Source organism: Beta vulgaris, chromosome 6 (assembly GCF_026745355.1).
Source record: "Beta vulgaris subsp. vulgaris cultivar EL10 chromosome 6, EL10.2, whole genome shotgun sequence".
Lineage (NCBI taxonomy): Eukaryota > Viridiplantae > Streptophyta > Magnoliopsida > Caryophyllales > Amaranthaceae > Beta > Beta vulgaris.
This window is the reverse complement of record NC_079207.1, coordinates 36,463,378-36,486,212: the sequence shown is the minus strand read 5'-3', so window position 1 is coordinate 36,486,212 and position 22,835 is coordinate 36,463,378. Positions and strand designations below refer to the sequence as shown.

Here is a 22,835-nt window from a genome sequence, read left to right as displayed (position 1 = left end):
TTTAATTGGCACTTGGTATATGACTAGCATGCTTTTGTAGTTTTGTAAAACCCTAATCCTTAATATGGCTCTTTAATTAATGCTATTCTCATTTGCGTAAAAAAAAAGAATGCATAGATATAATCCTCAAAACAGATTTGAAGGTGTTCAAACTTACAAGATCACGCATACAACATACACATACACCAAACTTGAAATAGCCCCAATTTGACCCAACGTCATAAGGCACAACTTCATTTCAATCTAAATCAAAGAAACACTATTCAAAGAATTAAAGCAAGTCCAAAATGAGTGGACCTGAACCTAATCCGAACGAGTAATGACCACATCACCCTTGTAGTCACATAAAACTATAAAAGTAATAGTGATTCCTTGTTATTTACGCGGCACGCGGCTCCTCGTAGGCCATATAGCGGTATAGCCTTCCTTAACCGTAATTATTTAAACAAAATAAGCATTGGTGGCAAAATCTGTTTCTGATATTCTGGTGATATTGAGGACGCCTAAGCAATAAGCATGAGTGGTGGTGCTCTAATGTCTCAGCTACATCTCAATAGCAGCGCCTGCTGTTTAAACTCTTTACCTCTCAATTTAAAGCATCGAATTTTTCCCCAATTTCTCCACTTAACAAACCATACAGAAAAGTTCACTTTGTCTACTAAAAAATCTCCTAGAAATTGTAGGAGGACCGTTTGTTTTGCGGTTGAAGATTTGAAGGAAAATGATCAATTTTCAGGCAGTGTTGGTATTAGCTCACCTTTTGAAGATACACAAGGTAATGACTTTACCCCTCTTTTTTTTTTTCTTTTACCTTCTGATTAGCTTGATTCTGGATTACACATTTGAGTTTCTCAGTTTACTTATTGTAAATATTCAATTTTATATTATCTTTTGATGGCTTATTTGTTCAATTGATTTTCTTCTTTTTTTTTTTTTGTTGTTGTTTTTGTTGATATAATGATATGAATTCTATGTTGTTTGGTTAAGGAGTATCTGTGATTGTTTCTTCTTTTGGTGGGCGGGAGTTAGCGAAAAGTAGATTACAGGGGTGCGTTATGAACTTATTAGACTGAAACTTATATTTCAAGGTGAAGAGAACGCGCCCTTAATATATACAACAATGGCAACTTATGAAGTAAAACCAATTTGTGGCTCATTAATACATAACCAATGCCACAGGGTAGTGCCTTTTATTTGCATTAGATTGTTGATGCCATAGAGAAGAGCAAAAAAGAATCTGTGGTTTAATTTTTTTTTTTTTTTTTTTTGTTGATTTATGTACCAGCTTACCACTATACCCAAGATGTTCTTGTAGCGACTTTTGAATCTTCCAATCACCAGTCCTTTTAGCCAATGAATTTCAGAGTATGTTCTAGGAGCGTTATTAAGAATCATTTTCCCTTTCTTATGAACGTGTATGTAACTTTGTTTGTAGTTCCGTTTTTTGTTTTTGCTTATGTCTGGCATTTCATCAGAACTAGTTGTTTGTTGAACACCGAGAAAGTAACATTGGCAGGTGAAGCTCAAATTAGGAATAGATGATGGTGGTTGGACATTGAAGTGGTGTATGTGGAAATATATGCAGTGGAAATAGATGATGGTGGTTGGCCTTTTCCTTATTACATTGCTTTTATTACTATTAGTATTCCTCTTATATTAATAGTTTGTTCAAATAGGGATTTGGATGAAAGGGAGGGACACATTTTCCCTTATTTGGATACAATATGGGGTAAGGGAAGGGAATAGGAATTTGAAGAATTTATAGACCATGCAAGCTCACTCTTTTCTCCCTTTTCATCTCCTTCCCTCTCCTTTCTTTTCCTCCTTCGTTGCTATCCAAATGAAGTTTAAAGAACGCCAATGTGATTCTCATAGACCATAGTGTCCACAGTAGAATAGATTTTAGAGTTGTCTTTTATGATGAATATAATACCTAACAAAAGAGAGTTTTGCTTCATAGAAACATCAACTAGTGATGCTTTTGCAGTTAACAAGAACTCCATTGAATTTATCCAACTCTAACAATACACTCATTGGACGATATCCATTTTGAAACACTCCCGGCTCACACCAACGTAGTCTTTGATGTAGTATGCATTGATGTGCAAAGATTAGTGTAATAGTTCTGCACATGTGTAGAAAATGCACTAATGCATATGGATGATATGGGCTTGTGTGAGACATGTAGGTTGTGCAATCTAACATAATGGATGATGATTAGGTGCACCTATGATTGAACAGAGGAAGAGAAGTATTATATTAGTAGACATCCAGAAAAAAGTTATTTATTTCTAACGAAAACTAAAAGGGGGTGTGTGCTGTATGTTTAGATATCTAGAAGAATGGGAAACAGATAGGTGCACCAATTATCTAAAGATAGTGGAAGTATAGAAATTTGTTGTAAGGTGATATGGGATTGTCTTCATGTACTCTTCATTTTCGATGTACTCATGTCAGGCCATGTTCTCTGGTAAGTCGAATGTGCTACTGAATTTCTGTTGATGTGACACATAGGCTGCGACTAATTTCCACCATTGACGGGTAGGTGAAGTGGTTGTATTGTTTGTCTTGCTATACTATCCGACCTTGGAGAAACAGGAGTACATCAACAAAGTTCTTCACAAATGAAGTTATACTGTAGTTTCTATGGTCTAATGATAGCAATTAAAGTTTCAAAGTGGCACATCATATTTTCAATTACAATAATGTTTTGTTTATTGATTTTGTTAAAGAAAACCTGGGAGCCGTGCGAATGCAAATAATTTACCTTAATTAAGTTTCAGAACTACTTGAATTTTAATCCATAAGACAATCAAATACATGGGTTCTTCAAACACCTTCGCGCTCCTCCCTGTAGTACATGCATGGTACACCCAGGGGCAATAAATTATCCAAATGAGCAAAATTTAACTCATTCATAATCACTTATTTTTCTCTCTCTTCTTTCCTCCTCTTCTTCTTCATTGGTTCTCTTACCTCCAATTTCCTCTCTTCTTCATTATTTCTCCCCTTCAAATTCTTCTCCTACATTGTTTTTCTCTCTCCTCGAAGTTTGCAACCTTCATTGAAATTAAGGGATGACAAAAACAAATACTGGAGCTTCGAATTTCATCAATGGCGGAAATAATTTCGGATTTGAGAGGAATCCCAAAATGCGTGAAGGGAAAAATTGATGATCGATAATGCAAATGATAATTTAAAAATCAACACTAGTTTTAGATTTCTCGTACCTTCATTGTTTCATTTACCTCAAAAATTTTTTCTTCCTTCATGGTTTCTATTTCATTGTGGCCAATCAAATTGATGAACTGGAAAATATAATTTGATCAATGCAAAACAAATATTGAGGTTTCAAAGTTCATCAATGGTGGACTTAGTTTCATATTTGAAATCAATGTTGCAGTTTCAAAATGAGCAAAGACTTGTGAGCGAAAAAGTTTGTTCATTTGGGTAGAAGTGTTCGCTCATTTTCTCAAATGACTAGAAGTGTTTGCCCATTTGAAAAAGTTACTCATTTGGACGAATGAGCAGAAGTGACTAGAAGCGATTAGAATTTTGCTTATTTGGAGAATTTAAGATGAGCAATAAGCAAAAAATAGTCTTAGGTGTACCATGAGCAGGTTTACTATAAAATTTTCTCATACACTTGGTCATGATAACGTAGCTTATGTCTAGGCATTTAGTTTTGTAATGTCACTAGTAGAATGATGCTAGAAGTATTCATTTAAAACATCATAATGAGAAAGGTATTAGCATCCTAAAGATCCTGTTCCTACTTCCTACATATCTCTTTTGACTGAAGAGGCAAATGTGCAGGAAACATGAAATCTCCTATACTAAGATGAGCTTTAGCTTTCTGAATATCAAGGTGCCCATCATAATGATAGAAGGAGGTGTCTCGTTCTATATTCGTGGAAACTTTCTCCTTTTCTAAAACCTGTAATTGTAGGAGAATAATGTAACAAATCCAATACGCCCGCCAATATTGGTAACTTATCAGAGACGTGGCAAGAGGGGTAAAGAAGGACAAAAAAGGCAACGGTCACCTGGAGGAGCAGGGGATATTCAGACTGTCCCACAGAGGATAATCAGAGAATGGCAGAGAATATTCTGAATTAAATGAGCTGTATGGTGAGGTGGCGCTTGGGTAGGAAAAGGAAGAACCTAGTGGCTATAAATAAGAGAGGTGAGGAAGGGTTAAGGTATCCAGAAATTGAGTAATTACCTTGTGTAGTTGGGAGAGATCTTGGCCTCTCGAAAGCCTTGACTTACCTTGTAATAGAGTTCTTCATAATCAATCAAACACCATTATCAACCTGAACTTCATTATTTCTGCTTGTTATTTCCATATTTTTGTGCTAACAGTAACAGTGAGTAGAAGTAGTTTGTTACAACTTGGTATCAGAGCACAAGATCCATGGCACCACCCACGGCCGTCCAAAATGCACAACGGATGGATAGAATCGAAGAGGAGATAACCACCCTCAAGAGTACCGTGGCGGAAGAAGTTGCGACAGCAGTGGCAAAGGCCGCAGCGGAAATGCAAACTTCAATCACTCAACAGATCATCTCGAGTATGGAACTCTCTATCCAAAGGTTAGAGGGACGGATTGAAAGGACGAGAGAGAACCATGAAGGGATGATGGAGGCATTTCGGGCAGGGCAGAATAGATTTCAAGAGGAAGTCAGAAGCGCATTGAATCAAAGGAGGGCTCCCTCCTTCCAAGAGGGGAACGAGGATGAAAACTTCCATGGGGGGGAGTTTGGGCCCGGAGAGGACCGTACCCCTCATAGGGAGGAGAGAAGGGAAGGAAATGACTTCACCTTCGTCGAAAACCCAGGAGGAGGAGGAGCCTTTATGGTGAACCCGGGTGGTGGAGGATCCGGAGGCGGACCTGGAGGACATGATGACGGACAAGGGTGGAGAAGAAGTGCCGGGGGAGCTATGGGAGGTACTCGCGGCGGAATGGGGTGGAATGGATGGGGAGCCGGAGGCCCAGGTGGGAGTGGCAACGGCAATGAGCCTTTCGAAGGGAGAAACGGAGACAGAGGGGAATCTGGCTTTGGGGGGAATTGGGATAACGGCGGTGGTTCCGGCGGAGGAGGCCCGGGGGGTGGAAATCGTCGGTATAGAAAGCTGGATATGCCTCTCTTCGACGGGAAAGAGCCGGACGACTGGGTAGTTAAGGCGGAGCGATACTTCAACTTCTATTATCTCACGGAGGCTGAGAAAATGGAGGCGGCGGTGGTAGGACTTGAGGGCGATGCTCTCTCGTGGTATAATTGGGAACACAGGAGGCGACCCATAAATAGGTGGTCGGAGCTACGGAAATTGGTACTCCAGCAGTTTCGGCCGGCCAATTCCGGATCTCTCTATGAACAGTGGCTCGCCGTCCGCCAAACGGACACCGTGGTCAACTATCGCCGGCAGTTCATTAAGTTGGCAGCACCACTGGACCAGATACCCGAGAGGATCCTCATGGGTCAGTTTCTGCATGGGTTGAAGGAGGATGTGAAGGCCGAAGTCAGACAAATGGGGCCACTGACCTTGGATCAAGCTATGGACCAAGCAGCGCGGGCCGAGGAGAAATTAAGGATAGCAAGGGGGCCCAAGTATAATGGACCAGGTGACACCAAAGGAGTTAACACGTGGGGGGCCCAAAACAGAGGTAATAACTCTCCTTTTATTAATACTCAGCCCAATGTTGGGCAAACTTATCCTCTTAAAAACTGGGGAACCCAGTACTCTTCAGGAAGTACAAATCCACCACCTAAACCACCAGGAGAAATCAGGAGATTGACGGAGCGTGAGTTACAGGAGAAAAAAGAAAAGGGGTTATGCTTCCGGTGTGACGACAAATGGACCATTGGTCACCGATGTAGGAAGAAGGAGCTAAGTGTGTTACTCACATTCGAAGAAGAGGGAGACGAAGCAGAATTGGGAGAAAAGGAGTTCGGAGACGAAGGGGAACTCGAAGAACCACCTACGGCGGAGGTATCACTCAACTCCGTGGTAGGCATTACCAACCCGAAAACTATGAAGGTGGTGGGAGAGATTGATGGAAACCAGGTAGTTATTATGGTCGATCCCGGGGAAACTCACAACTTCGTATCTATGGCGATAGTGGAGAAATTGGGTCTGCCGGTGAGGGAGGCAAGGAGATTCGAGGTGTCGTTGGGGAACGGAGATTCGATCTTCGGGGTGGGAGAATGCACTGGAGTAAAGGTAAGGATGGGTGAACTGGAGCTGAATGAGGATTTCTTGCCAATAAAATTAGGGAATTCTGACCTGATTTTAGGAATCCAATGGTTGGAAAAATTAGGAACGGTGGTGACGAATTGGAAGGAGCAGACTATGAGGTTCACTTATGAGGGTAAGAAAGTCACCTTGAAGGGAGACCCGGCTTTAAATCGGTCTTGCATCTCTCTGAAGGCCATGATTCGGACCATCCGCAAGGAGAAGGGAGGTTTCTTGATTGAAATGGGGCAGCTGGACAGTGGCTCAGTTCCCGAGCCACAAGGGGAAGAGTCATTAGGGAAGGCACCCGCATTTTTGAGGCAGGTAATGGAGCAGTACCAAGGAGTGTTCCGAGAACCTACAGGCCTCCCCCCACAAAGAGGTCATGAGCATCAGATCACTCTTAGGCAGGGTAGCAATCCAGTTGGGGTGCGCCCCTATCGGTATCCACAATATCAAAAAGAAGAAATTGAGCGGTTGATCACCGAGATGCTAGAGGCCGGCATCATAAGGCCCTCAACAAGTCCCTTCTCCAGTCCTGTGTTACTAGTGCGCAAGAAGGATGGCTCTTGGCGCTTTTGCGTGGACTATCGGGCTCTCAATAAGGAGACTATACCGGACAAGTATCCGATCCCAGTGATTGATGAGCTTCTTGATGAGCTCCATGGTTCTAGGGTGTTCACCAAATTGGATCTCAAGTCGGGATACCATCAAATTTTGCTTAAACCTGAGGACACTCACAAGACGGCATTTAGGACGCATGAAGGACACTATGAGTTCCTAGTGATGCCCTTTGGCCTAACCAACGCACCAGCCACCTTCCAGTCACTAATGAATGAGGTATTTCGGCCCTTCCTTCGTAAATTCGTGCTTGTTTTCTTTGACGATATACTTGTGTATAGTGCTAATGAGAAGGATCATGAGTGTCACTTGGGAATGGTATTACAAACATTGGAGGCAAACCAATTGTTTGTAAATCTGAAAAAATGCGAAATAGGCCTTCCGGAGGTGGCATACTTGGGTCACAAGGTGAGTGGAGAAGGAGTGGCGGCAGATTATGAGAAGATACGTGCCATGGTAGAATGGGAACCTCCAAAAAATTTGAAGGAGCTGAGGGGATTCCTTGGGCTCACGGGATACTACAGAAAGTTCGTGGCTCATTACGCACATATCGCGCAACCTCTGACAGCTCAGCTTAAAAAAGATGCCTTTGGATGGACTGAAGAAGCAGACCAAGCCTTTCGAGCTTTGAAAACAGCCATGACAAATACCCCAGTTCTTGCGCTCCCCAATTTCAAGATACCCTTCATCCTGGAAACTGATGCGTCAGGGTACGGAGTAGGGGCTGTTTTAATGCAGAATAATCACCCCATAGCCTTCTACAGCAAATTGTTGGGGCCACGCTCACAGGCTAGATCCGTCTACGAAAAAGAATTAATGGCAATCTGTCTAGCCATTCAAAAATGGCGTCATTACCTCCTTGGGAGACATTTTATTGTGCGCACGGATCAGCAAAGTCTCAAGTTTATTATGCAGCAGCGAGAGATAGGGTCACAATACCAGCGTTGGGTTAGTAAGTTAATGGGCCTAGACTTCGAAATACAATATAAACCGGGGCCATCTAATAACGTGGCTGATGCGTTATCCCGAAAACATTCGGGGGAAGTAGAATTGGGGTCTACAGAATGTAGGCAAGAAGTTGACTGGGAGGAGTTATGTCAAGAAATCAAACAGGACCAGACACTGCAGAAAATTACAGCAGAAGTGCAAGAGGATCCAGGAGCTCACCCATATTTTTCAGTGGTAGAGGGAAGGTTGCTGTACAAAGGACGAGTTGTAATTCCACAGAACTCAGTGTTTGTACAGAGTTTATTGGAAGAGAATCACGATTCTCCCACGGGTGGGCACTCGGGGGACCTAAAAACTTACCTCAGGTTGGCTACGAGTTGGTATTGGGTAGGCATGCGTGGTGATGTAACCAAATATGTGAGGAGGTGTGGAGTATGCCAACAGTTCAAAGCCACCAACTTGAGTCCAGCCGGGCTGCTGCAACCTCTACCGTTGCCCAGGTTGGTGTGGGAAGAAATAACAATGGATTTTATCGAAGGCCTACCTCGTTCCAAGGGGTGTGACACGGTGTTTGTGGTGGTCGATCGGCTCACGAAGTATGCACACTTCCTAACTCTCAAGCATCCATTTACAGCATATACAGTGGCGGGGGTATTCATTAAAGAGATCGTCAGATTGCACGGATTTCCATCATCAATTGTGTCCGATAGGGATCGAATATTTATGAGCTTATTCTGGAAAGAGCTCTTTCGTCTTCATGGCACAACCCTAAAGAGGAGTACCGCTTATCATCCCCAAACGGATGGGCAAACGGAGATAGTTAACAAATGTTTGGAGGCTTATTTGCGTTGCTTTACTTCGGGTCAGCCTAGGCAATGGGCTACATGGCTCCATTGGGCTGAATTTTGGTATAATTCATCCCCTCATCTGTCCACCAAGATCACTCCGTTCAAGGCACTCTACGGGCGAGATCCCCCCCAACTGATTCGCCTGGGTAGAGGGCATACCGCCGTTGATAGTGTGGAAACATTGCTGCTGGAACGCGAAGCCATACTGGATGACCTCAGGCTTAATCTCATCAAATCCCAGCAAAGGATGTCGAAGTATGCAAACCAGAAAAGGAGGCAGGAGGCATATGAAATTGGGGATAGGGTGTATCTTAAATTGCAGCCGTACCGACAGCAGTCTTTGGCACGTAGGCCCTTTGAGAAATTAGCCCCGAGGTTCTATGGTCCCTTCACCATCACCCAACGGATTGGGGCAGTGGCGTATAAGTTGGCACTCCCACCGCACAGTAAACTTCACCCAGTGTTCCATGTGTCTCAGTTGAAGAAGGCAGTAGGGGAGGTCCAGGCTGTGGCAGAACTCCCAAGTAACATCTCATCTGACTTGGAGTGGTTAGCTGAACCAGAGGCAGTTCTGGACATACGCACAGTAGGGTCACCCTCATCTCCAAGGGTCGAAGTCCTTATCAAGTGGCAGCAGTCCTCAAATTTTGAGGCAACATGGGAAGAGTTCCATTCAATCCAACGTCGCTTTCCTCACTTCCACCTTGAGGACAAGGTGAGTGTTTGGGACCGGGGTAATGTAACAAATCCAATACGCCCGCCAATATTGGTAACTTATCAGAGACGTGGCAAGAGGGGTAAAGAAGGACAAAAAAGGCAACGGTCACCTGGAGGAGCAGGGGATATTCAGACTGCTGGGACAGAGGATAATCAGAGAATGGCAGAGAATATTCTGAATTAAATGAGCTGTATGGTGAGGTGGCGCTTGGGTAGGAAAAGGAAGAACCTAGTGGCTATAAATAAGAGAGGTGAGGAAGGGTTAAGGTATCCAGAAATTGAGTAATTACCTTGTGTAGTTGGGAGAGATCTTGGCCTCTCGAAAGCCTTGACTTACCTTGTAATAGAGTTCTTCATAATCAATCAAACACCATTATCAACCTGAACTTCATTATTTCTGCTTGTTATTTCCATATTTTTGTGCTAACAGTAACAGTGAGTAGAAGTAGTTTGTTACAAATAACTTTCATTAGGTTTATAGCTATACAAAAGTAGCTGAATATGTGGAAATTATGCTCTTATTATTTTTGGCAGGATGTTTTTCGAAGTAGAACTTCAAACTTCAAATACCTGCGTGCTCTGCTGTAACATGCTCATTAGTCATTATTCTAGACCTTTTGCTTAAGAGACTCTGTTACGGTTTACTTGATGAATCAACCATTTTGGAAATAGCATGTGATATACTTCCCACTTACCCGCTCATGCCTAGGGATTTACTTGAATTTTCATAATTTATAAACCATTCCCTATTTCCCACTAAATGAAAATGATAAGCTTTTATTTTCTTGTATTTCCCCTTTTGTTGAAATAGGGACGAAGGGGCGAGTGTTGAACTGAGACACACGTCTCTCTAATTGTTGGAGAATTTGAAATTTTCAAGATCTAGCTATTGTCTCATCTAAACTGATTCATCCTTTTCGCTGAGAAATATATTGTTGTATACTCTAGTATGTACATTGGATGATTAGCTTTAATCTCGAATAACTTAAATTTCTCATTGTATATACTTTTCTTTCTAATTTGAAGAATGCTTAGCCACATATTTTTCCACAAGCCGAATCAAGATTGCAAAATAAAGTCAATAAATCTTCTCCTTTTCATCATCTGTCTCCCTTTTCTTTTCTTCTTTGAGTCATTGCATGATTTTGAAGTTTGCTCGCGTAACTTGCTTCTCCCTGACTTCCTTTCTTTTTGGATTTGAAGTTTTGGGCTTCTCTATGTCTCTTGCCTCTTGGCTAGTATGGCACAGTGCTCCTCTTGTGGTTTAATATTACACTATAATATCAAGGTTTGATTTATTGTAGGACTAGCACTCATGGACCCCCAATTTCCTCCTTCGCCTTTAGTAGGTTTTAATAATGCATATAGGAACAAGAATCTTAGTTTTGGTGATTGTGGCTATCTATTGTCGGATCTCACACCTTATGGAAATGTAGATAACAGCTCTAATACCTGAAAGATAATATGGACTAATAAATGTGATAAATCAATATAAATGACTTTGATAGGAAAAATTAACATTGGCTTATTATATATTATATCTGAGCAATGAGGAACGATACTGCGACAATTGACTTAGCGTAATCAGTCCATTTGGTAGTTCACATTGTAGCTTCATTGCGATAGAGAAATTTGTGAATCTTATGATCCTCTTGCTCGCAATTTGTAGTGGCAAGACATATGAGCATTACTGTTTCTTATTTCATTTAGCTGTTTCATGAACTATTTGGTTTATCCTTCAGTCCCCCGTCTTTTTATTTCTGTAAACATATGTTAATACTATCCTTTGTCTCCTAAATGAGCATTATAAAAATGTATGGGTTGTTTACCCTTGTACTCATTATTTGGTTACTAATACATTCTTTCATTTACCAAAAAGAGAAAACAATGTATGGGCTTGTACTCTGCGATGCATTACGTTTCTGAGAGCTAATGTCGAATTTTCTCATGGCAGATGAACTTGTTAATGTTGACCAAGAACGTAGACAGAGTGGTCTCTATGATTTTCTTTATCCTAGTAAAGATGATCTACCTGATGATACGGAGATGACTATATTTGATCACCTAGAGGAGCTTCGTCAGAGAATATTTGTGTCAGTTTTGGCTGTTGGTGCAGCTATTTTGGGCTGTTTTGCTTTCTCAAAAGATTTGATCGTGCTCCTTGAGGCCCCAGTTAAAGAGCAAGGAGTTCGTTTCCTGCAACTAGCTCCTGGCGAGTTCTTCTTCACGACATTAAAGGTCGAGTTTGCTTAACTTTCATGCGTTAACTTTCATGCGTTTAAAATGATGAATTTGCTGGTTGCGAAAATAATTTGATGAGGATATGCTGACTATGCCTCCTTTGCAAGTATATAGAAGTTTCATATGCAAACTTTAGTGCACGGAAACATTCCACAACTCTTGTGTATCCGTTTGAGAAACATGTTGAAACGTTCGAAAAAATAATGACCAAAGAAAGAAACACATGGAAATGAAAGTTTCCTCACATGTACATGTTCCCAATCTCAATTGCAATTTGTATGCATGTTTTTATTTGTGCGAAGAATAAAACTTACATACTTCCTCTAATTTCTTTTGTTCTTTTGTTGCAACACTTTCCTCTTTTTTGCTGTTTGTAAATAAAAATAGTTGTGCGATCCTTTCTCTCTCGTGATCACATGGGCACCTTTTTCCGTTTCTACCGTATCTTTCCTCAAAAGATTCCTCTCCTAGAAATTTGTGGCTCTCCCCCTTTTTGGAACTAAATTAGCAACGTAAAATACGAAACCAGATGAAATAGATGAGAAGGATTGCTTATTTGCAGCTAAGAGGATGCAACAACTTCTTTTGAAGGCTGGTAGTGTTAGATCCACAGTTTATAACAACTAAAATCGAGAGATGTGCTTAGGTGGGAAATGACGAAGAATGTATCCTACAGAAATATATTGAAGTAGCTAAAAACATGTATAAAGTAAAAAAGACATGTTAGAACATGTGGAAGACTAATGAAGGATTGCGCTATTATGATTGGATTATACCAGGGATCTCCATTAGGTCCTTTCCTCTTTGCAACTGTAATAGATAAATTTTAACATGATCTGTCCAGGATAAGATGCCATGGGGTATGCTGTTTGCAGATGATATTGTATTGATAGATGAGCCTAGGTCTGGGGTTAAAACTATGTTGGAGCTGCGGACATAATTTAGAATCACAAAGAGTTTAGGGCCTTTAGGCTAAGTAAGAGTAAGACAGAGTGCGTGGAGTGCCAAATAAGTACTCAGAATAAGCTAAGAAGATGTACTGATATCACATATCAGATGGTAAGGAGTTACCGCTAAGTGAGTACTTGAAGTACACTAGATCAATTCCTAAAAGGAATGGATAGATTAAGTAAGATGGAGAACAGCAAGTGGGTTATTGTGCGACCATAGCTTACCTCCACAATCGATAAGAAACCATCATTGATTGGCTATTAGAACAACACTATTATATTGGATCTGAATGTTGGGCCATTCAAGAAGGATCATATTGAGAAGAAGGGTGTAGCAAAGATGTGTATGTTGAGATGGATGCCTGGGTATACCCTAAGGGTAAAATTCAAAATGAGGATATTCGAAGAAAGGATTAAGGTCCAGATACTGAGGCTAAAGCAATACCGACTATGTTGGCTTTGGCTTGTGCAAAGTTGGCCAGAAGATGCATTGATAAGAAAAGTGAAGAATTGGGGTGATGGGGATTGTCGAAGTAAATCAAGGGAGGCCAAAGAGGACTCGGATGGTGGGAGTTGAAAAGGATATGAACAAAAATAGATTGCAGGAGCATATAACGCTAAATATAAGGATTGGAGAAAGAAGATATTTGTGGACGATCACTGGAGTCTGGAGATATACTCTTGATTCATAAAGACGACCCATCCTTTGGGATAAAGGCTTTGATGTAGTGGTTATTGTGAAATTGGTGGCATATTTATGTAATCTTTCTAAATGGATCAAAAAAATCAAACTTTTAAAATGTGGCATATGTAGTCTATAATTTACGAGAAGTGCTGTAAGATAAGAACCGGCACTAGGAGAGAAGGCTTGGCCAAAATAGATGTAGTTGCAGTGTAATAGTAGTTCTCTTTTACATATATTTTTATAATTCCACAGTTCCCCCTCCCCTTCATGCCTTTCCCTTACATAACTTCAATTTTTGTATCTTAGCTTCTTTCATCCATCCGTTGTACTTACCAGTATACTTGTGTTTTACACGTGATGAGCACCTAGAACCACCACTGATGAGATAAGCTGCTCCGTCCACCCTGATCTTTTGCTGTCTGTGATTGAAGTCATTTTGGTGCTGCTACATCGTACTACTTCCCCTCTCTTGCGCCTTAGTTGTTTTATTTGTTCTCTATAAGTTGCTTGTTAGTGCTGTCAGCTGTGGACTGCAGTTTTATGGCAGCCTTCAATCTTCCTCGGTGAAGAGTCCTCTTCCTCTTGTTGAAGGCATGAAGCAGAATCTAATTACCCATAGAATTTTGGATGTAATGCCAACTGCTTCTTATTTATGGGAGGTCATTAGTTTACTAGAATCTTTAACCATCAAATCTACCAGTTAGGACTCACAAATGTAAGCAAAAGCGTATTTCTGATTGGGGGTTCCCTAGTTATGCCCCAGAAGCCTGAAGTATAGATGTTACTTTCATTATGGAAAAATTATTTATTTATTGACTCATAAACAGGAGCATGATCTGGAAGCTCATATTGCTGGTTTTAGATGGGAGCTTCGCTTTAGAGTTATTTGAATGATGGATAAACACAGATAAACAAGACCCAATATTGTATAAGGAGGGTAGCAGACTTAGACTTTTACTAGGTGACGTGTTATTCCCTTTAAATTTCACCTGAGCAGGTTACTATGAAGATATCTTTACTCAAAAGTTTACTGAATATGTTAAGAGAAGTTTCGATTCATATCTAAAGTAGCTCAGGTGGACCTCAGTTGCAAGCAACTGAGTATTCAAAACATTGATCTGGTAAGCAGTTTTCCGTAGTTTATTATGGCATTGCACTATGATGTCAGTCATTAACTTTGGGCTTGCCTTCTAAAGGTTTATGTTCAGGAGATTTATTCTTGTGAATGGGATCAATGCGATTCAGAGAAGCCTTCTAACCCATGATCTACTTCCGCTGGATTCCCCTAGAGGACTAGAAAAAAGGCAGTCTTGACGTGATTATCAATTTGTTACGCTGGGTCACTGGCCTCTGTATATTTTCCAATATACAAACAACTAAAATCTGTATATTGAGATATTTAGAGAGCGAGGAGTATGTTAAATATTGTGGAAGATGATTAGTGGCTTGTAGCCTGTGCGCAAATTAGAAACATCTGACCACACTGAAATGAATGGACTTATTGATTGATCTTAGATTATCCATTAGAAGTAGAATCTTTGTTGAAATTACTGGATTCTCTTTGATTGTCGTGATACATGAACTGTTGATGTGATTATTACAATGTGGGCCTCCTTAACCTCATCTTCTTTCTACGTCTGTACAATACATAAACTTCCAAGACTGCTGACAAGAATCTAGTTTGTGCTTCAGGTTTCAGGATACTGTGGTCTTCTCCTTGGAAGCCCTGTGATCCTCTACGAAATTATCGCATTTGTGGTACCTGGTCTTACTAGGGCAGAGAGAAGATTCCTGGGACCTATTGTATTAGGCTCTTCTGTACTGTTCTATGCTGGTATCACCTTCTCCTACCTTGTTCTCACCCCAGCAGCATTGAACTTCTTCGTAACGTATGCGGAAGGAGTTGTTGAATCACTTTGGTCGATTGATCAATATTTTGAATTTGTTCTTATCCTGATGTTCAGCACAGGCTTGTCTTTCCAGGTAATGTTTCTTGGACCTTCTTATTGAATTCAGTTGTACTTTTAACTTCTTGATACTGTTGCATGCAATTTAGAAAGCTTTTCATTTAAGACTAAGCCAAATGTTCGAGAAAAGATGAAATTATGAAAACACTTGCCGCTGCACTGCCTCCATGTTCTCTGGACTGCATGTGGGTTCAATATCTTCAAAGCTGACACCCATGATTTATTTGGAGACTGGAGGGCTTATTAAGTTGAGAACTAGTGTGTGGGTTTTTGTGTTCGGCAGAATAGCAGTATAGCACTAATAATAAGCTCCAGAAGAAAAGACCAGAGTTGGCTGTCGTATCAGACATCTACATGCTTTGTTGAGCCAATGGTGATTGATGCTGTCATGTAATTTCTTCCTTCTTCATGAAGTGGCATGTTATCTTTAGTTGGGGCATTTCCTATTGCTTGGAAAGCCCTAGGTCTTTCTAATTACTGTACTGGATGGCTTTATAGTATGTTTTCTGGGACTTGGAGGGACACCAAGTAGAAAAAGATTATGTGGATGAACATTCTTATAGAAATTTTGTGGTGTTTATGGTTAGAATGAGATATGTGCATGCTATTGTGGGATAGGATTACTTACAAGCCTCTTTGTTGGCTATGGTTGTTGGGATCAATTCGCTTAATTTCTTATTTAAGTTTGCTGTTTAAGGATTACTTGTCCTCTTACTTTTATACTCTCTATATGTATGTATGTATGTATGTATGTATGTATGTATGTATGTATGTATGTATGTATGTATGTATGTATGTATTTATGTATGTATGTATACGTGTGTGAGATAAGGCGGTTTGGCTTTTAAGAGCTAGACTTGCTTGGTCAAATTCGAAGCAATTGGAATTATTTTGTATCTGAGTTTTCTGTATGAGGACAACTTGTCCTCAACTTTGTACTCTCTCTCTCTCTCTGTCTTATATGTATGCATGTATGTGTATATATATTACTATGGGTTCTTGGGCAAACCCTCCGTAGATGTGCAGCATACTTGTAGAAATGGCACAACATACTTGAGTAATGACATCAAACACTTAAAAATTGACACAGAATACTTTAAAACTGACTTGATGCGAAAATGAATACCACTTATAAAGAGGACGCAGCAGGTTATTTGAATAATGATACCTTTATAAATGACAAAATATTTGAAAAATGACTCCAAAATCTCGAAAAACTGATCTCGAAGTTACGGAAAATAACCCTTGGAGGAAATGACACTTGATTAATGACATTTTATGTAAAATGTCACAGATACTTGCAAATGACATAGAAAACTTGAGAAATGATACTTTCAGAAATTGATACACACTTGAAAATTACAAAATGACACTTGATTAATGACATTTTATGTAAAAGGTCAGAAATATCTGATAATATAATATAAGCGTGAGAAATGAAATGCACCTATTGTAAGGTCATAAAGACCACCCTTTCACACATGTAGATGCTTTGCTGCAAGCCTAAGTATCCCCCTCGGGAAGATTTCTAGTGGTGTTTGATTGAACATGCTTTTCTTTGGACGCTAATTAACTGCTTCGAGGAGTAATAAGCCACCTCACAATCTAGAATTTCTAGATAAAGATGATTGTGCATCTAGTTGCTTCTGTTGTGCATAGCAGAACAACAACCCCCTGATCCTCAACAAATCTTATAGATGTAAATCTCAAACTCTGTCTGCATGCTTTAATTTTTACTTCTCTTATAGACAGAGATGGCCGCTCATCTTCTTTGACATTTTAGTTTGTGTGTTCGTATGCGTAATTTTCCTCTCTTTGGTGTCTTTTTCCCACATTTCTTCCACTATTTTGAGGATCTTTCTAGGTTTGTCTGCCTAGGTGAGGCTCAACCTCATGGTGACATGATAAATAAGATTCTGATTAGGTTGTGGTGATGGTGATTCTCATTGTTATGGTGCTTTGTGGATGCAATCAGGGCAACTCTTGCTTGGGCTTTTTTTTAAGGCTTTTGCTTGTGCTTCATGATAAAGCCGTTGTTTGATCTTTTTCTTTGGTAACTCACAGGTTCCAGTCATACAACTTTTGCTGGGACAGACAGGTTTGGTTTCTGGAGATCAAATGCTCTCAATTTGGAGATATGTTGTGGTTGGTGCTGTTGTCGCTGCTGCTGTGCTTACACCATCAACTGATCCCTTGACCCAACTGCTCCTGGCAGGGCCACTTTTAGGGCTCTATCTTGGTGGTGCCTGGGTGGTGAAGTTCATTGGGCGCTAGTTTTTCAACAAATTACGTTAACGGCCTTTGCCAATGTGGTTAAATTTGTATAGTTTATATATCTTGTTTGTATCAATGTGTAACGGTTGTACTTACAAGATGGAACTCATGGATTATGCCATAAGACAATTTTGGGCAACAAGTTACAATGTATTCTGGCATTCAAATCCAACACAACTAGATGCTCAAATTTGTATATGTCCATACTCGTTAAACTGTAAATTTTCTACCAGCAAGAATGACAAGTTTGTCAAAGATCATCAATCTTGTACAGCAAGATTCTGCATCTGTTCTACCATATCACTGGAATTTTGTGGAATTGCATCAGCAACAACAGAGGCAGAAGTTTCTATTTGCAGCATTTCCAAGGCATTATGCAATGATTTGCATCCCTTAGAGAAAGCTTCTATAGAGCCATTTAAATTGTCTAATTCTTTACCCACTTCATCTATCAAGTTGGACATTTCTTTGCAGGATTCAGCTATTGCCGAGAATTCTTGTGGTGGATAAAGACAAGCTCCAAGCTCATCCACCTGAACCCCAATGCTACGACAAAGCTTCAATAGCTTTTCCAAGTACTCAACCCCATCTTGCTCATCTCTAAGATTTTCCTTCTTCAGCAATCCAGTAATGGATCGTATAAGTTCCTTGATGACAATAATTGCTTCTGACACAACTCCAATTGCTAATTGAGCAACTTTCATCTCTTCAGGTGATAGGTCTTTACCAAACTCATCATCAGCATCAACATCATTGCTTTCCAGGGCTTGGCTTTCTGCTTCACCGGTTGGATCAGAAGAACACGGTTCGAGTTCCTTCATTTCACGTAACACGTCCTTCATGGAGACAGCAATCCGAGTCATCGCCCGCCCTATCGCAACTATATTTGTAGCAGGAGTCTTCTTAAGAGCAGAACATGCTTCCCAGACCGTGCCAGCTAAGCGTGGAATGGTCGTTTGTTGCTCACTGCTACCATGAGGCCCTGGAAGTAATGAATCAGAACATTTTGAATAATTGGCATTAAGTTGGTATCTCAAGGTTAACAATCATACCAAAGTAACATTGGCATTTGGCAATAACTTCATAAGCAAGTTGGCAATATAGGATGACAGAAGCTGCAAGTGTACAGATACTAAAATATGAAGTCCAGGAATTGTTTCACCTAAACGAAAACTTGCTTTATCGGACAACTTTTGTCATTTAGAAGGGATTCTGGGTTGGTCAAGGGTTTGAAAATATAGTTGCACTGGTGGCATTCATTTGTGCTTTTTCGAACAGAAAAAGTGCAACACAAGAAGTCAGGAACAAATTAAAACCAATCAGCCAAAATAGTACATGGGGACTGGGGTAACTTATTTTAATTCAGAATCACAAGATTGGAAAAAATCTGCAGTGAACAAACTTGATATATGAGGGGTGGGTGAATATAGTTGTAGAGTGGGACTTTTTCCATGAAGAAATCCAAAATCAAATCTTGACAGCATCTCAATAGTTGCAACTGCAGCGTCTTCTAGATTTGCTAGTGGCTTGCAGGGTTTGTGAAATGAGATTTTCGCCATAGCATAAACAAGCACTTTTTGGGTAAAACCAGACACAGAATGGAAAAACAATACATGAACAAAGAAAAAAAAGACAAATCAAGTAGCATATTCTGCTACAACATCACAAGAATAGCACTATAGCAGCTTCTGATCGAACTGTATTAAGTAGGATAAAGAAAATTGTTATGAAAATGAAGGAACAATTAGATATAGCAGCTTCATTTCAAGTAACAATTTTCTTTATCCCTCCCTCTTTACAGCTGAGACAGAAAGTGCAAAGAGGTGTGACTGACAGAAAAATCTACTATTCAGGAAATTATTCAATCAAACTTCAAGCCAAATCCACAAGTTTGGAGTTCAAAAGATACATGCAACATTCCTTCGTGACAATTATGGGGACTACGAATATCTAACTTGCTTGCAACATTTTCCACAAATTATTCAGTCACTTGCGAAAATTCATGTTGGAACAACACTCCAACTTACGAGGAACTTGGTCCTAAATCATCTAATCAGTTTTTGACATCTAAGAAGAATCTCAAAATGGTCTCTTAGAAGATATGAGCTGTAAGTGACCTGGTGAGCATATTGATGCAGTACCAAATCAAAACTGCTTTCTTAGCAGCCATGCAAGAGAGCCTCTTTTATTTTTCTCCATCTACTACCCATATGAAAGGTGTTTGAAGTGTAATTAAAAGGTCGCTCCCCTGGCCTTGTATAACTATGCCTCCACTACAGTCAATTTCAAACAATAATTTCATGTGCTTAATGTAAATGTTACACATTAAATATCCTACACTGCTATATTATGTCAAAGCAAAAGCATATTCAACCTCAGCAAGCAACCATGGAAGATGAGTCCCTAAAATATTATCTTATCCTCCTGAAGTAATACAGAAACTGAAACGTGGGTGGCCAATAAAGGAACTCTTCCATGGAGGTCTTATGTCCCCTGAACCTGTTGTCAAAAAGCTTCCTCATCATAGACTTATACTCACCAAGCAATATAACACTAACTATGTTTCTACATAATAGTTACACTTTCACTTTTCACGTATGCCAATAAAAAACTTTGAGCACTAATATCTCTAATTTTGTATTTGTAAAAATTATAAAAAAAAACTTGATATTCTAAAAGTACATATCAAGACGAATCAAACAAAATCTCGCATGACATGGTGTCAAAACAAGGTCGCATCGTATCGTATCACCCATGACGTAAAGGTTTTCAAATCTATCGAACCGATACTACCCGCATCATAAAGGTGTAAAAAAACCGCGTTCACGCGGGTTCAAGGGATATCTCAGGGTGTGAATCGATATTTGGCGATACGACAACCGCATCATCCCGGTTCCCGCATCACCATGACCGTTACCGCGATCCTGAGCAGTAACCACCCATTGATTCGACATGATTAAATTAGACAAAAATTTGGCTTTAGGATAAAGATAATCCCACAACCTCATTCATAAGCTATCATATTAACAAATAACAATAGACATATTAGTCGATTGTACACTATGTAAAGCACATAATAGCTTGTATTTCGAACTGGGACCATAATAAATATATGGCAGAAAATGAGTAGATTAACACAAGAGAGAAGGGAAGAAAACCGTACCACCATAAGATGCAACACATTCCCTCCATAGCAAGAAGCTGCTGTCTACAACTTGTTTTATTGATGCATGAATATTGGATGATAGAGTTGGTCCTGCACCCACTGTACTTCCATAGGCAAGCAAAAGAAGACCCTGCAACCCGTTGAAATATGCCTCCATGTTTTCCTCTAGTGCCCTTACTTTTGTTTTTTCTCCAGTAAAAAGCATTCCAGCTGCAAAACCATAAGAATGTAATGATTGACTAGCAGGAAAGAAATACACAACAGCAAAAGAAGCTGGTAAGTAAGCAGTAGTAAACTAATATCAGCTGTGCAATCTGCTTGTTCGCTATTTATTTTGCATGACGAAATTGAAAACATGGCAGAAATTATTCACTCTACATAGAGAAAGTGATAATGCTTGTAAAAGGGAGGTACATTGAAAAAGTATAAAAATCAAAATCTTAGTGAAGATCCCTTGGAGGTCACTAAATTAGTGTGTAAATGGCTATTAGTGTGTGGCTAGTGTACGAGCATGCATATTTACAGGAGCAAGGCCATCATAAAACCGTATCTTGTCCTATATTACTAGACGTATATGCGATAAGAGGGCTGAGCTTTCTAGCTCATATTGTCTCCCTCAAGCACTTATGTTTTTCCTCAACGCCTATTTTATGTCTAAGCTTCCTTAAGCAACTGAAAAAATGACAGTTTGCAAGAGATGGCCTTCAAAAGTGAGTGAAATGATTGTGTTAAACTTTAGGCCCCTTCCATGATCAATTTCAAAATTGAGGTACCTTGATCATCTTTGATTATGTTGCCAAGTAGCCAAGACTTTATGCATAATGCCAAATTCATTTTGTGACACAATCTATGACATCCTCTACCCTTCACCATAAGCTTTGATATCTTTCACACTCATGTTCAACCTCTCAGCTGTTTCAATTCTTTTAAATCTTTCAAGCAAATCACTATAAAGACTAATTACAGAATATAAAAATGATATTGTGTTTGTGTCTCCTAAAGATCCACCCTCACCAGCATAAATAGCTTGGAAAAGAAATAGCAATTTTGTCACTTGCCAGTGATCTCGCATTCTGGTTTCTTTTGACTACTATAAAAGAAATAACAAAAACACACATTTGTTAGGGTGTTCAAACAATTGACGATTCTTTTCAGAACAGTCTACATATAGACCAGTTTGTGGCATGCCCACTTAATCTCCTAGAGTAATCCAGCAAACATATCTCAAATTTACAATTCTATATTCAGGAATTAAGACTGTATATTAAAAAAAAAAAAGTACCAGTAGTAGCGTTCTTGGAAAGTTGTTCGCCAACCTTAATGACCTCATCCCAGCTAACTTTGCGAAGGGAAGAAGCAGGGGTTTGATCCAAAATCTGCAATGTTTCATGGATGTTAGTTAGATGCCCTGTTAAAATCTGGTTCAGCCGTTCCATCTCGCCTTTCCCCATCTTCTCTCTTTTTTCTTTCACAAATGCAAGTTTCAAGTTTTATGGGTCTCCTGTTTTAGCGATAGCCTATAGGTGGCTAACGGATCACTCGGGTTGGGTATGGGTCGCGTTATTTGAGTTAGATGACAACATGTAGCTATTATTTTGACTCAATACAAGAAATCTACATATCTATATTATTATTATCTAAAGCAAAATGAAAAATTCTATGTGGCAAGCTCACAATCACTGAGCAATTTTATAGCAAGAGAAATGTAAAACTCTCATCTAGGGTGTCCACGTAGGATTTGCCTAGGTGGAATCCGAAAAATAAATAATTTCGGAAATTGAATGGTCTTATTTAGGGTGATTTGAGGTAATAATTGATGATTACCGTAAATTGTGGAATAAAAAAGGCGAGGTCGTTTTATAATCTCCAATTATGTTTTCTAGTTGGCTGAAATTTATTCTTTCCAATTTTATGTACTTTCGGTTTTGCCTTTCTAATTTATATATGGTAATAAAATCAAAATATCAATCAAGGATGATTATTTATGTTAATTGGCAATCAACATTAATTTCGGCCAATCAACTATTCAATTCAGAAAATAGCCGAAATTAATTACATGTTTACGAAGCTCTCTTTTAGTATAAATAGTACCGATTTGTCATTCATCATCATTACTCATTTTCGTGTTTTCAATTTGCACTGTCATGCCAACTTCGTCCTCCACCTCAAAAGCAATACCA

At 39.7% G+C, this 22,835-nt stretch overlaps 3 protein-coding genes across 3 annotated transcripts; 2 read left to right on the top strand and 1 right to left on the bottom strand.

Moving 5' to 3' along the window:
• Positions 1–406: 406 nt before the first annotated feature.
• On the top strand, positions 407–17,749 carry LOC104896640 (sec-independent protein translocase protein TATC, chloroplastic). The gene is made up of 4 exons (XM_010683410.4): positions 407–775; positions 11,327–11,610; positions 14,941–15,231; positions 17,280–17,749. Exons 1-4 carry the CDS (start codon positions 517–519, stop codon positions 17,487–17,489), a joined length of 1,044 nt encoding a protein of 347 aa, XP_010681712.2. The 5' UTR covers positions 407–516; the 3' UTR covers positions 17,490–17,749.
• LOC130592021 (uncharacterized) lies at positions 3,787–9,785 on the top strand. The gene has a single exon (XM_057396059.1). It carries the CDS (start codon positions 4,418–4,420, stop codon positions 9,554–9,556), a length of 5,139 nt encoding a protein of 1,712 aa, XP_057252042.1. The 5' UTR covers positions 3,787–4,417; the 3' UTR covers positions 9,557–9,785.
• Positions 17,576–22,153, bottom strand: LOC104896639 (hypothetical protein). The gene is made up of 3 exons (XM_010683409.4): positions 21,938–22,153; positions 20,653–20,865; positions 17,576–18,471 (listed from the first exon to the last, which is right to left on the bottom strand). Exons 1-3 carry the CDS (start codon positions 22,104–22,106, stop codon positions 17,750–17,752), a joined length of 1,104 nt encoding a protein of 367 aa, XP_010681711.2. The 5' UTR covers positions 22,107–22,153; the 3' UTR covers positions 17,576–17,749.
• Between the last annotated feature and the right edge of the window lie 682 nt (positions 22,154–22,835).